Source organism: Pogona vitticeps, chromosome 1, assembly GCF_051106095.1.
Source record: "Pogona vitticeps strain Pit_001003342236 chromosome 1, PviZW2.1, whole genome shotgun sequence".
Taxonomy (NCBI): Eukaryota; Metazoa; Chordata; class Lepidosauria; order Squamata; family Agamidae; genus Pogona; species Pogona vitticeps.
The window spans coordinates 63858100-63873371 of record NC_135783.1 but is presented as its reverse complement, the minus strand read 5'-3'; the positions used below and the strand labels follow the sequence as shown (position 1 = coordinate 63873371).

The window sequence follows — 15272 nt, the reverse complement described above, 5'->3', positions numbered from 1 at the left end:
AAACCTGATCTTCCACCCTTCGAAGACTCAATTAAATATGTCTTGACTTGGTGCTGAAATGATGCCAGTGTCAGCACCAATCAAGTCTCCAAGGGGAAAGCATTCCACAGTTGGGGTGCTACAGCAGAAAATGCCCTCCCCTGTGTCTCCAGATAATGAATTGTTTTCAGTAGTGGGATATGGAGGAGGGCCTGCCCAACAGATCTTAGTGATCTTTTCAAACTGTTTTTCAATATTTTTTTACCATAATGTTTTTGTCCGTTTTATTGCACATTCCTTTTGGGAGACTTATGAGAGGGAAAAATAAGTTTACATGTTTTAGTGATAAATTCACAAATAAATGATTTAAACAGGGCCTTTCATACTTGAGCAGTTATTGATCATGAGAGACAAGACCGTCATCCTTGCTGAGAACATTTTGTCTCTTCACTGTTGGTCTCCTAAAGATTTAAAGAACTTGGAGCAGTTGGCGGTTGGGCCAGAATTAGGGCAGACTCCAGGGATTAGTAGTAATAGCAACTGTCAGTCAAGAGGTTCTAATCTAGTGTGAGGTTTCAAATTGCTGTGTGTGACCTCATGAAAGTCTCCTGTCCTTATGTAGTTTTGATTAACTCTTTAAGGATAAAACCTGGGATCAACTGAAACAAAATAAAACTTGACAAGAAAACCAGATGTTGCCTTTTTGGGTTCACGCTTCCTGGGGAGCAGCTACAAAAATATTGGATAGCAGCAGAGTTGAGAAGAATATTATGCCTCCTGTCCTTCAAAACTTTCATCATTGATCTCTTTGGAAATTTGGATTCCCCTTTAATCTCAGATGTATAAAACCTGTTCTGGCATAAGTTTCCAATTGCTTAGTACCTAACTGCAAGAAAATAATCATCAAAGGCACATGCCAATGCAGAGGGAGGCCCACCTTTGGTGTACTTGCCAAAAAATGTAACACCTGGCTTTGTCAAAATAAAATGGTTGGCTGCTGAAGAGTTACTTGTGTTTCTGTGGATGTGTGTAAATGCTGTTAGAAGAACAGAAACAGTGTATCCCTGATCAGAGTGAAGTATTCATCTAATTTATCACATTTTCCCTTCAGATGTGTCTATTTGGCTTCTTTTGTAGCTCATGAGCAGAACAAGATGAAGAGAGCCCTGACATTTCTTCCCAGTATCTTCTAACCAGAGACATAGAATCTGGGAATATTAAAGTTGCATTTAGCTATCACTGAAACTATCTCAGGCAGAGGTGGCTCTCCAGATGGTGGTGTAGGGGAGTTATTTTTGTTTGGCCTAAAAATGTTGAGCGGGGTGCTGACAAATAGTAGTAAGGGACTGTGGAACATGAAGTTCAAAAAGAATTGCAGGACTATGGTTGCTCACCTTGGTCTAGGATGTTTTAGTGACCCAAAATAAGATCTCTCCCCCATCTTCTAATGTCATCACCATGTCTGGAAGCAGTGAGGAAATTACCACTAGGTTGATTCTGATTCTGAAATTTTATTGGCAATCACATTTCATGCAAAACAAAGCAAAAGACCTTTTTTGTCTTAGGCAACAGTCTTCAGCAGATAACTTCAGAAAAGGAAGAAAATTGTCCAAACAAACCTTCAGACCCTTTCAACAAAAAGATTTACATTGTAAGGAACAGCAGAGACTTACTGTGCCTAATAATGGGATTTGAGGGGGTGGGATTTACTTCTACACAAATTTCTTGCATAGAAATTACTAAAGAAATTGTTAGAAGTTATGTATAAATGCACATTAAACAGGGCTGAAGGACTCTGTTATGGAGATAGCTTTGTGCACTTCAGGAAAGTGTGTACATTTTATTGAAGATTCATTTTAAAAAGTGTGCTGCATGTGTGAATGAATAGGATAATTTTTGTCTACTAGAAAATGTATCTTGTACCAAGCCATAGTAAGTTTTAGTACAGGACTTATAAAACAATTGCCTTCCTTTTCTGGAATACAACTGTATCTATCCTGCAAATTGTTTCCCAGGATATGCATAAAGAGAGGCATGGTGCAGCTTTCCAGCTGTTTCAGTAAATTATAAGGCTCAAAATTTATTGAAGAAATTCTTAATGACCAGACTGAAGTGAAGCACACTACCCAACACTTTTTATTTTTATTTTTGCTTTCTTTTTCCATGATAATTTGGAGCCAAAGATTAAATTTATAAGACATTTGGAAAGTGGCAAGAATGCTAATGTTAAATGAATTCTGCACTGAAAGGGGAAAAAATCAGGATTTTCATTTTACCATTCTTACACATATGAATGGAATTTCAGAACTTATTATACCAGATGCCAAATTTTAATCTATTCATTGTGTTTACAACTATAATCTGCTGTCTGAAACGAAGGGAGTACTGATGGAAAAGAAACACAAGCTCAGAACCCTTGAAACTCATTGCAAGTTTCTGAACCTTTCCTAATCACCCTTAAGGTTTTTAAAAATGAATAATAAAAAAGTACCTGTTCAGTGTAAGTGGAAAATCTTTTCTCTAGCAGGTACAAGAGCATTGTTTTCTAAACCCTAAGGAATATAATGCATGACTGATGTAAAAAGACCACTACCTCAGCCTCTTTACCCATTTGCAATTGCTACACATCTCATACATTATTAGGAACATTAGAACGTCACTGCTGCTTAAGCACTCCTAACAAGAGGTGAAAAAAGCAGTGTAATATCAGCAAGTCAAGAATATATTACATTCTACAAAAAAACTGATAAAGAGCATACAGATAACTTAAAATATGTTAAAATGCCTTAAAATATGTATATGCGTAAAGTCAGTGTTCTGTTCAGTTTTTGAAATATACCTGGTGGGGGGAAGTGATGTATCAACTTCTCAGCTCCTTAGTGTAGGAAAACTGAATTTAAATTTACTAATTTATTTACTTGGTATACTTATTAAGGTCTGTGATATGGTGACAGAGAACAATTACACATAAATTATGATAAACATGCTTGGGGGACATGTTGTGCCCATCAGCTCTCTCCCACGTGGGCATTCAGCATCATGTCTGAAAAAGGCAATGAGGATATGAGGGGTCAGCACCAGTGGCATAGTTTGGGGGGGGACAGAGGACCTGTCACCCCAGGGTGCAACCTTGCTAGGGCCACAACCACTGCCCTTTCGTACCCCCCATGCTCTGTCTTGCCAATTTCTGTCCATCTGTCCTCCCTCCCTCCCTCTCTGCCAAGACCCCCGGCCTAGCACAAATGTGGTGCCAGATGACAAAGGGGATAGATTGGCCCATCAACAAGGGTTGGTGTGGGGCTGTAGCAGCAGCTGCTGTTGGGCAGCCAGAGCCATGTGGGCCAGGCTGGGAGTGACAGGAGTCTGGGTGCCACTGTGGCTCTTCCTGGCTGGAGCTGGTAGTGGTAGCATAGCAGCAGGAGCTGGAGGCACAAAGGTTCCCCCTCCTCCCTGGCTGAAACTAGGCCTCTACTAAACCCAGCTAGACCTCTTCTCTAGAGGAGTCAAATTTATGTGTCTGTTATGTGTCTTTAAGTGTGAGTCTTTCAGGTAGAACTCCCAGAATGCAGAATTATTGGATTTGTAGTCGAGGAAATCCCAAAATCCGATGCTTATGGAAGACTAATATGTAAAACTCTCATCTCAATGTTGCTGGTAGCAGCGTGTTCAGAAATAATACAAAGGTTGAAAGTTTTTCTTTCTCTGGAAAGCCAGTGTAATAGGACTTGGAATATTGATTTGGTTTAGAAGTTAACACATATAAGAGAGGCTAAAAGGGAAGCCAAAGTAGATAATTTGCAGAAGATCTGAGATTAGTGAAACATTACAGTGGTGCCTCGCTTAACGATGTTACTTGGTTCCAAAAAAACATCGCTATGGGAAAACATTGTTAAGCGAAACGCGTTTTCCCATAGAGATGCATTGAAAACCGGTTAATCCGTTCCAATAGGCACAGATTGCCGTCCTTCAGCAAAAAAACCCATAGGAAACATCGTTAAGCGATACAATGTTTCCTCCATTGGAATGCATTGAAGTCTATTCAATGCATTTCAATGGTTTTGCAGTGTCCATTTTTGCAAATGTAAGTGTGTCTTAAAAGGTTCAAAAACTGTTTTAAATGCTTGGAATCATTCGTGCATCTTCTAAAACGGGTGCAAACTTAATTTGGCTTTGATCTGACTTTTCGTTAATTTTTGCTGAATTTTTCCCCCCACCAACTTTTGACAGTCTTCATTAATTTATTGTGAATTTGTTTCTCCCCCATAGGAAACAATGGAACTGTCAAAAGTTGGGCTCCATTGTTTCCAGTGGGGGAGAACAAAATTCACAAAATATTAACGAAAAGTCAGCAACTGTTTTAAATGCTTGGTTTCATTAGAGCACCTTCTAAATCGTGTGCAAACCTAGTTTGGCTTTGTTTTGAGTCTTCATTAATTTTTTGTGAATTTTTTCCTCCCCCATTGAAATGCATTGAGCCCAAGTTTTGACAGCTGTCAAAAGTTGGTTTAAATACTTTCCTGTGGGGGAGAAAAAAAATCACCAAAAATTAACGAAAAGTCAGATCAAAGCCAAATTAAGTTTGCACACGATTTAGAAGGTGCTCTAACGAACCCAAGCATTTAAAACAGTTTTTGAACATTTTAAGACACTTTTAAAATTGAAAAAATGGACATCGTTAAGCGAAACAGGGGACCTAAAAATGCATTCGCTATGTGAAGCATGGTCCCGAAATCGCTAAGTGAAAATCACCCATAGGAAACATCGTTAAATGATGCATAGAATTCTTTAAAAAAACCATCGTTAAGCAAAAACATCGCTAAACGAGGCAATCGTTAAGCGAGGCACCACTGTAGTTGAAATTTTGAAAAACCAAACTCCAATGGAAATCAGAATGCAGACATAATTCAGCTGGATATAAAATAAATCTAACTGCAAATTTATAATCAAAGGCCCTGTTCACATACTATTACCCTGTAACCTATGAATGGTATACTGGCTATGAAAGGCAAGCTAGATCATGCCTGCAGAATGAGGATGATCAGAATTTGATCAAATACCTATATTACATTTTTAATCAGCCAAGGGAACATCAGAGAGAGTAGGACACCATTACCTGTGAATTCTTACATGAATTGTTTGGTCTTTTAGTTCAGTCTAATATTGGCATGAAGATTGTAACATTCTGAATTAATGTATGTATCTGATCATGGAACCAGTTGTTTTGAAATAACAGGGGTGGTTATCTTAAACAGACTCAAAGAACAAGTTGGATGATCTCAGCTGAAGAGTCAGATAACCACTGTGCTTCTTACAAGGAGATGAATTTCCATGAAAGTGCCAGGTCCATTTTAATCCAGCTGTATGGAGCCATACAGGTAAAGATTTTTATGAGAATTAGGAAGATTCTATGCATGTTATTGTGTGTATGTAATGAGAAGAGAAAGAAAGAAGTGAGGTTGTTTAAATCCTAGTGAGACAGCTTTCCTAAAACTGGTCCCAGTCACCAGCCTAGTGGTAATATTTAGAATATCTGAATTTCCTGAACAAAGGTAACCCTATGTACAGTATATTACAATAATCAACCCTAAATGTTTGCATAGCATAATCAATTGTGGCCAGTCTTTCTCTGTCTCAAGAGAAGCAGTGGCTTGTGTGCTAGCATACACTGAGGAACTGGTCTCCTTTTCTTATTGCCTACTTGGGCCTTCAGTGTCAGGCTGGATCTAATGATATCCTAAAGTGTGAGTGAACAAGAGTGGGGCCACATAGGCTTCTCTTACTCTACCCCCAACCCCACTGGATTTCTCCCAAAATAGCAATTTATAAGACCTCATTCCCAGAAGCTTCAAAGGGTACACAATTTGCCATTTTATGTCATTCCTCCTGAGCCTGGAGTACAGGGTCGCCACACTTCAGAAAAGACATTGTGGAACTGGAAAAAGTGCAGAAGAGAGTGACTAAAATGATGACTGGGCTGGGGCACCTTGTGGTACTTAGCAATTTGTCTTTAATAAATTAGGCAGGTTTTGAGGGGAGGTTTGTTTTATGGAAAAAGTTAGCTGCACGTTTAGACTGTACACTTACAATGCTTAATAGTATCAGTAGTTTCCAGAAATAAAATACTAAATTCACAATCCTACATACTACCTGTGTAAATTCTGTTGATATCAGTAAAGTTTAAACAGAAAAACTATTTTTGTAGATTGTAGCCTTGAACTCCTTGCATCAGAAAAATCATGTCAGTACAATTTACTGTCACTAAGAGGTTAGCTATTTGTTAGATACTAGAGGCCCTTATATGCTGCCAGAGATGTTTAAATTGCACCAGGAAATGATACTATGTACTGCATGGAAAGTGTGTGATAGCATGTTTTCAGTTATGGAATAGAATTCCTTATAAAACATAAATGACTTTTAACAGATGATTCAATAGAGATGTTTCTGTGAGGAAAAAAACAAATAGTCAAAGTTGTCAGCAGATAACTGCTTGTTGGAATGCAAAAATAACATTCTCCAAAATAAAAATCCTTCTCCATAATTTAATTCCTCCTGGTCCCCCTGTTTCCTTATACAGAGATTGAAGCAAGACATGAAGAATCTCCGCTTGTCTGCCCTTCAATTTTCCAGGGATGTCCAGCATCAAGGCAAGAGTTTTTTCTACCAGATTCTGACTGCTGTCCAAAAGCTACAGCTACATAATGAGGTCATGCAAAGTAAGTAAGGAGCACCAATTGAAACTGGCCAGTCTGGTATCAAGTTGCTTGAATGGATGAATAGTTCCATTGAGACATGGTGTTAGATTCTGCCACAAGCATTGTCTAGTGGGGAGCTCCTTTTCAGATGCAAGTACTTTACCCTATGCTGTTGGTCAAGATCATACTGTATAGCTGGTTGGGTTGATAGGGAAGGTAGTTTTGCTTCTGTTCTCCTTGTGTAACATGGTTTTTGTCTCTTTGGAATGCAAGTTGCTGAGCTAGTACAAAAATGCATTGGTCCTAATGGAAAGTAAATCTAAGTCAAAGTTTCCATGGAAACTAATCATGCAATAAAGGTTTGTCCTGTAAGGATGGTAAGGAATGCTGCTTCAGCTCAGTGATTAACTTATACAGCACTTATCAGCAGGTATCAGCCAGAAGTGTACAAACAGGACACAAAGGTGTTGGCTGCCTTATCTGGCTAATCTCCTCCATCTGGTACTTAGAGGATGCTATCTTTGAAACAGAGTTTGGAAAAGTTACTATGGGGGATGATAGCTCCTAGAATCTGGTAGTTGGAATCTGTAAAGTAACTTTCCATGGAGTACAATATAGAAGTTCCTTTTAATTGTCCTGGCTAATAGCCACTGTTGGTACTAAACTACATGAATCCTAATAATGCTAGTCCTAGAATAGTAAGACTCTTATATATGTGATTGCATTTTGCAGCTTACATGGGTCTGTGCATCTGACTGCTTAATGGTGAATGGTTTCATTTTTCTGGAAGAACGTTATCCCTTAACCAATTACGTATCTTGTGTTTGTTGACATGACATGCTGTGTGGTGGCTTCAGATGTCCTGTCTTACTTTTGATTCAGGGACAATTTTGGAATATGATTTTAAAAAGTAGGAAAGTATTCATCTGTCTTTAAAAACAAAGAAAAACCCCTACATATAAATACAATATACATTATTTTCCTTGATAGGACCACATGCATACTCATGAACACAACTTACATATACAGTACATGCACGTAAAGACTTTTGGAATATGACTGCTTTATAAAGTAAATTTTTTGTGTACTGATATTTCTAATAATTCTAAATTGTTTTTCTGTTTTTGATTTGTTTTAATTAAATGGAGGCACTACTGTGAAAAGAGGTGTCCTGTTACAATATTACAGTCCTGGCTAAGCCATATAAACCCACATGGGAAACTACTCCTTGAATATTTTAGAAACTCTATTAGGCCCACCACCAGTTGGAAAGAACCTCTACCTGCCCCCATGGTGTGCATGTAAACTAAATTCACCATCTAATATGGACAGAACATGGAATGTATACCTAGAAAAAACACAGCATTCTGAACAGTGTGAAATATTGGTTGCAGTTCCACATTTAGCTTATGGTACAGAAGCAACAGATGGAACTCAATATTCCATAGCCTTACACCAGGGTAATTTCATCATTTTCAGTAGAAATTCTCAAAGTCTGTTACTGAGGCTTCACTAAATTCATTGGAGGAAATGAAACTATGCTATGGGATCAGATAGCATAGCAGTACAAGCATTGAAGAATTGGCTTTAAATACAGTGGTGCCTCACAAGACGATGTTAATTCGTTCCGCGAAAATCGCTGTTAAGCGAAAACATCGTCTTGGGAAACACGTTTTCTCATTGAAATGCATTGAAAACCTGATAATCCGTTCCAATGGCAACAGATTGTCATCGTAAAGTGAAAATTGCCATAGGAAACATTGTTAAGCAAAACGCAGTTCCCAAGTGAAAACAGCCGTCTAACGAAACAGAGACCATTAAAAGACTCATATAGTGAAGCAAGACTAAGCTGTCAAAAACATTGTAAAGCGAAAAACAGGGACCTAAAATTTAACCGTCTTGTGAGGCAAGGTCCCTAACATCGTAAAGCAAAAATCGCCCATAGGAAACATCATTAAACGAAGCACAAGATCGCTCCGAAAACCTAATCGTAAAGCGAATTCATTGTTATGCGACACAATCGTCTTGTGAGCCACCACTGTACCTGGATTTAATCAACTAAGTTTAGGACAGAGAAACTTAAAAGCTGAACATCTCTAAATTTGCCTCTGGAGGTTATTGCTGTGCTGAAAAAAAAATAAAAGGTCTTTTTTCCCCTGGCTTTGCACCTTTTCCTTGTCCCCGTACCCTTAATTTCTGCTCATAAAATCAGATACGGTCATGGTTTGATTTGATTATAGTTGCTTGTCCTTTTTCTGAAGGCTAGGAATTTTCAGAATCAATCTTCTTTGCAGTAGCAAATATTCAGCTGTCAAAATTAACCATTGCCTTAAGATTACCTGATATTCTCAAGCCCACTATGACATTAAGGTGTGCAACCACATATGTGTGTGTGGGGGGGGATTTGTGGCCTTCCAGTGAGTGCTGGAATGCATTCATCCCTCTCTTTTGGCTATGAGCTTTCAGAAACACTGGAGAACCCACAAATACAGTAAAGGTGAACATTGAGGTTTTAGAGCAGATCTGGAAAGAAGCTGAAATTCACATTACATCAGCACTACTGATAATGTTGTTGCCAGTACATTTCTGATTGACATGACATGTCCAACATACTGATGGCCTCTATGCTTAAACATGGTGGGTCTTGGTATCATCAGATTTTGTCTCAAGAGTCTCCCAATATCTTCAAAATTATTTTGTGGTGGCCCTCTTCAATTCTTATACGTTTATATAGGCATGTGTGAAATGTCTTGTGTCTTCAACAGACACAAGTATGGGGATTTTTGCACATCTACCAGCATTGGTAGAGTTGCTCAAAAATCATAGAATAATGGAGTTGGAAGGGCCCTATAAGACCAAAAATATATTACAGTTCTTAGTAGTTCTTCACGCCCCACTGATATTGCTTGATAGGATGTCATCATATTGCAATTTGGATGGAACTGATTCATGGAGACTGTAATGCAATTGTACTGTGTCCCACCAAAAAGAAGAAAACAGTGCTAGATCTGAAGAATTCTTTGCAAATAACATTTTTTCTAGCCCTATCATTTTGTTTCCGTTTTTGTCATGGTTTTCCTTTTGTACAATTGTGAGTGCAGAAACATTCCAGATGCAACAAAAACTTGTAGCCCAACACTTCTGTGAATATTTGTGTAAATGTCTTTCCAGCATTTCAGACTAAAGCTCTTGAACTTGAACAGTCTTTGCATGAAGTCAATGAGAGATACCAGAAAGAAAAGCAAAGGAGAAAAGTTCTTCATAACAGTTTAGTTGTGAGTATCCTGATAATTAAGTCTATAATATCTGGAAAAGAGCCATAGAAGTCTTAGTTGCCAAGGAGCTCTCTTGTCCATTTAACAGCTGAGCACCAGCCAAGGAGCAAACAGCTGTGTTTTTTCCTGACTCTTCCCAACTGCTCCAGTGTCAAACTGGAATTCCAGCTTGCTCAAGTAGACAAGAGAAGCCATGGCTATTGTTGCATCCTTTGAAGCTACAGAGTTGTTTAAAGAAATGGGAAGGTTGCTCAAGTTACAACTTAATATGTGTTGACCAAATAAGCTGCCTGTAGTTATTGTTATTTGCTGTTAAGTTGCCTCCAACTTATAGTGACCCTATGAAAGAGCAATCTCATTTTTCAATATTCTGTATTACATTTCTTTGAAGCAGTTTTGTATGTTTAAAAGGTAAAGGTTCCCCTTGACATTTTTTTTAGTCCAGTCGTGTCCAACTCTAGGGGGCGGTGCTCATCCTGTTTTCAAGCTGTAGAGCCAGTGCTTGTCCGACGACATTTTCCATTGCCACATGGCCAGTGTGACTAGGGAACACCATTTTACCTTCCCACCGAGGTGGTACCTATTTATCTACTCGCATTTGCATGCTTTCAAACTGCTAAGTTGGCAAGGAGCTGGGGCAAAGTGACGGGAGCTCACTCCGTCACGTGGATTCGATCTTACGACTGCTGGTCTTCTGACCCTGCAGCACAGGCTTCTGCGGTTTAGCCCACAGCGCTACCACATCCCCACGTTTACACAAACACAAAAGTTATGGTAATACAATACCGATGACAGTTAGGTGGGATGTGGAAATACTAAAGTCTGTTGTCCAGAATCCTTGTGGTTATTGTTGTTGCTTCCTGCTTTCAGGTTGCCTCTGATTTATAGTTGCTACCTGCTTTCAGGTTGCCTCTGCTTTTCTGTGTGAATGAGACATCTCCAAAATGTCCTGTCCTCAATAGCCCTGCTCAGCTCTTGAACCTGTAGCTTCCCTTAGGGAATCAATCCATCTTGTATTTGCTTTTCCGCTTTTCCTGCTGCCTTCAGCCTTTACCAGCATTATTGTCTTTTTCAGGCAACCTTGCCTTCTCATGATGTGCCCAAAGTAAAACAACCTATTTCACCTTTTTTGCCTTCAAAATAGTTCAGGCTTGATTTGATGTCCAGAATCCTACTCGGGCTAATTGTACAAGTTGCCACTTGTATTCTGTTTCATTCTGTTTCATCTGTCAGTCACATGACTTCATGCATGATGGGCGATGTGAGCAGCAACTCCTTAATTAGTAGCAAGATTACTTAATTACATAAAAACTCAATCCTTAGTGAATTCTGGCCATTTCATGAAAAATCTTAATTTAACTAAGATGATTTTTGTTTGTCAACCTTCCAGTTGTCATTATATTTATGATTACTGAATCTCTAGATCATTAAATTGCACCCTCCAGGTATAAGTTATTCTTATCCCAGACCTTTGACATAAGGTGACAGCCTTATTCTCCTCAGTCCAGCTTCCTGTCCTGTGATTCTGAGCCACTGTAATCTCACTTGTATTTAGTCCATGAAGTCAAATACTGTAGCTGCAATTTAAGTAGAGTAGTCTCTTAAAATCTGTGAGGCTTAGTTTAAATGCCTGTCTTAGTTACCATTATTTGTCAAGATTAGACCCAAATACTTGTCCAAGCACACCTTGGTTGGACTGGTTGATTAATAATAAGGCTTTCCCCCATTCTTTTCTACCTTTTAAATATTGTAATACAAATACTATTAATTAGATTATTTTTCAATAAAATTGTGGTCATCCTTTTCCTAATCATATCATCAGCAGGTGATCCATTTAAAGAAAGTGCATAGATTGGACATTTTTTCCTTAAATACTTGTAAAAAAATTAATTAATTAAAAATACTCCCCACACAGGAATATGCATCATCAACAACAAAACATAGAACGTAGGGCTATAAAATTATTACAAATGAAATGCTGGATTATAGGTTAGAGAAAAAAAACTTCCTAATGTGCACCATATAGAAAAGATAATATCTGTGTTCTCCTCCTTTTGCTGTGTAACGTTAATTCATATCATTTCAGCAGTGGTTACTTACATTGAGCTGCTGCCTCAAGCCACTGAAAGTATGCACAGCTAGCAGGACAGCAGTGTTTGGACCATTGTTCTGTAGATTTCTTATTGAAATTATATGGGCAGAAATCAGTTACTGTACACTGAAAGGTGATTTCTGTAATCAATATACATTGTATACATTTGAGAAAACTTGTTTTGGTTGGCATGAATAGATGGTGTAAAGGTTTGCAGAATCTTGAAGCCTGCCAAACTGAACGCCAAGCTCTGCCAAGTGTTTGTGGTTTTGCTTGTTATAAACATGTTTAAGCCTTAGTGGCATAGCCTCAAGGGCTAGAATTGTGCTGCTTGAGAAAAAAAAAGTAAGAAGAGAAAACTTGAGATCCTCAGGTTGCAGAATTCTTTGGTTTGAAGGAATTTCTCTGCCTATGTGGCACACTTGGGGAATATGCACAGCTGTGCTCATACTGAAATCATCTTTTGCCTCCTGTGAAGCATCACCAGATCATTAGTGACTGAACTGGATGTTCCCTTCTGAGTGTCGTCCCTTCTCTCTTGTACTATCTTGATTGTGGATGCTTTAGAATGGGATGGAAAGAGTATCTCCTCCCCTAAAATCTTGTTGGACTGCAACTCCCATCAGTCTAGCAGGCTAAGTCAGTAGTGAGGAATGATGGGAGTTGCAGTCTGGTACCATCTGAAGGGTGATACACTCCCCATTCCTGCCTTAGAATAAATGGTTTGGGCCTTCAGTTAAAATCCATGAGATTTCTTGTCAAGTAAATGTGTTTAGTATCAAACTGTAAGGTATGTGCATTTACTGGTTTTTCAACTGCTGTTGTATCCCCAGGAACTAAAGGGCAATATCAGAGTACACTGTAGGATCCGTCCATTGTTACCATTTGATGTGGCTCTTGGAGAGCCAGCCTTTGAAGACAGGTAATTTATTTCATGCCTGTAGTTACAGTATATTAACCAGTGCTTTGATGTCTTTTCAGGCAAAGACCGTTTTATTTTCTCAAGATTTTTATCATTTTAAAATTGTTTTGATCAATTTTATTTCGAGGCTGCTTCTGTTGAGTTCTTATTTATGGTTTATTTTGTGGTATTTTAAGTGTGCTGGGGTAAGCCATTCTGATAAGGAATTTGAACCCCAAGATGTACAAATTTAAACAAATTGTGTTTTTTCTCTCTGAAAGTATTACTAAGATTTTATCTTTTGAATACACTGAAAATACTTTTTGCTTTACTGTTATCAGAATATAAGTGGGACATGCATATACATACGCACACACACATATACTTGAACACACAGAGCCAGACTTACCCTTTTTGCAGCATTAAGGAGAAGAAGCCAGATAATTCACTCTTCACCTGTGCACCCAGGCTACCCTCTTAGTTTTCTACCCAAATATATATTTCTGGAACTCCTGATGACTCCATGAGCAGTTTCATTCCCCTCTGAATGAGGATTAGGGAAGAGAGTTCCTCCTATAGATGTGTGTGTGTGTGTGTGTGCGTGTGTACTTTTGCAACCTTTGAGGTTTCACAGAAGTGTACTAATTATTCCTTCTTTGCTTCTCAGTGGCCCCATTTTAACTCCAATCCTAAAACACCTGAATTTGCAGAATGTTGATGGTGCTCATTAATGTCTCTGTCTATAGCTGGGATGAATTAGTTTCACGTGGTCCTCTGGATGCTGTTGCAACTAGTGATGATGTAGGTTACAGTCCAAAAACATCTGAAGAAACATGTGTTCTCTATCGCAGGTTCAAAGTCTTTCAGTTTTCTGGATCTGAAGGATTGGTGTTTCCTGGCATCTCCATAGTTAACTTCAGAATACAGATGGAGAATGTGTTAGAACTGTACATGCATATTCTATTACAACTAGCTTCCATACTGATGAAGGAAAGGGTGCTTCTGCACCATCTTTTCATTTGCTGTAAGCCTGACGTACAATAGAGGATGTTAGGGGAGAATAAAAATCTTACTTCCTTACATTTTTCTCCTACGCCAAGCCTGTTGGGCCATTGGAAACAGTTTTGGTGGCTGAATAAAATTATTTCCAGACTGCTAGTTACCATCTCTGGTTTGAGACAGCTAATGGCAGATTTTTCCCATTCAGTCTCTGTGGGCTGGTATAGATGTGTACACTAACAATGTCACAGCAGAAGAAAGACAAGTCCACTAAAGTGCCAATGAAGGCAGATAGCTGCTCTTTTCTGTATCATTGAACTGAATTTTTTATTATACTGCCTGCGAAACACTCCAGCCATATGGTTTTTCTTATTTCCAACACTGTTTTTGCTGTGTCACATGTACCTAAACAACAGGCCAGCCCAGGTGGTGGAAAGAAAAGAACATAAAAACTAAACTGCAGTTTTGTGATCTCAATAGTCCCTGTAATCAATTCTGGTTCATAGAAAGTCTCAGGAAGGCTGTTTGTTTTTGCTTGTACTTGTGTATTTGTGTCAAGTTGCTCAGACTTAGGCTAGGGAGTGGAATAAAAATATTGTTGCAATTTGCAAAGTCTTTAAAACTAAGAGGAAAGCAATGCAATTTAGGCATCATATTGTTTTCGGAGATCCTGCAGGTAACTCTTCATTTATCTACAAAATTGCCACACAAAACAAATCAGTCAGGGCTATACCAAACATCTAAACTTTCTTGAAGCCACTTCCAGATTACAGCATATAGGGACCCTAGCAGATATATATATATATGTCACATTTGTGTGTGTGTGTGTGTGTGCGCGCGCGCGCATGTATATATATATGGAGTTGTTTTGTTTGTTCTTTAATGTGTAGGCAATTTACTCTTAAGAGTCTTGTGCAGCGTGGGTTTCTTTACTGATAGTTTCATTCTAAATATATGTGTTTTATCTTTAAAAGGCAGAGAAACTTTTTGGAAAAAGTGGTGTATGCAGCTGATGATGTGAGTATATTTAGTTATTCTTATATTCTACACTGGAAACAAATTAAGAGCAGATCCCTTGTGAGGATCTGCAAGAAAGAGCAGACTGTAATGACCTTACCCTCTGGAGGCCTTACATTTCTGACATGCAGCTTTCCCTGTTTTCTTGACCCTGTTCCTCTAAGCGCTCCCGAGGCTTGCTTTGAAGCCTGTATGGCTTTGATTTTATTCTGTTTTTGAGTGCATTTAGCCCCTAAAGTGTTTTTCATCTCACACCTGACACCATTTTCTTTAATGTACTTTGGTTAAATATATCACTCAGTTAAGGAAACCTCATT

At 38.6% G+C, this 15272-nt stretch overlaps 1 protein-coding gene across 1 annotated transcript in view; it reads left to right on the top strand.

Annotated features, from left to right (window-relative positions):
- KIF25 (kinesin family member 25) overlaps positions 1-15272 on the top strand; it is a 61749-nt gene that overhangs the window by 7432 nt on the left and 39045 nt on the right. The window contains exons 3-7 of the mRNA XM_020808241.3: positions 5232-5354; positions 6554-6692; positions 9843-9946; positions 12872-12960; positions 14913-14955. Coding sequence (XP_020663900.3) covers positions 5232-5354; positions 6554-6692; positions 9843-9946; positions 12872-12960; positions 14913-14955 — 498 coding nt within the window. The remainder of the gene's footprint in view (positions 1-5231; positions 5355-6553; positions 6693-9842; positions 9947-12871; positions 12961-14912; positions 14956-15272) is intronic.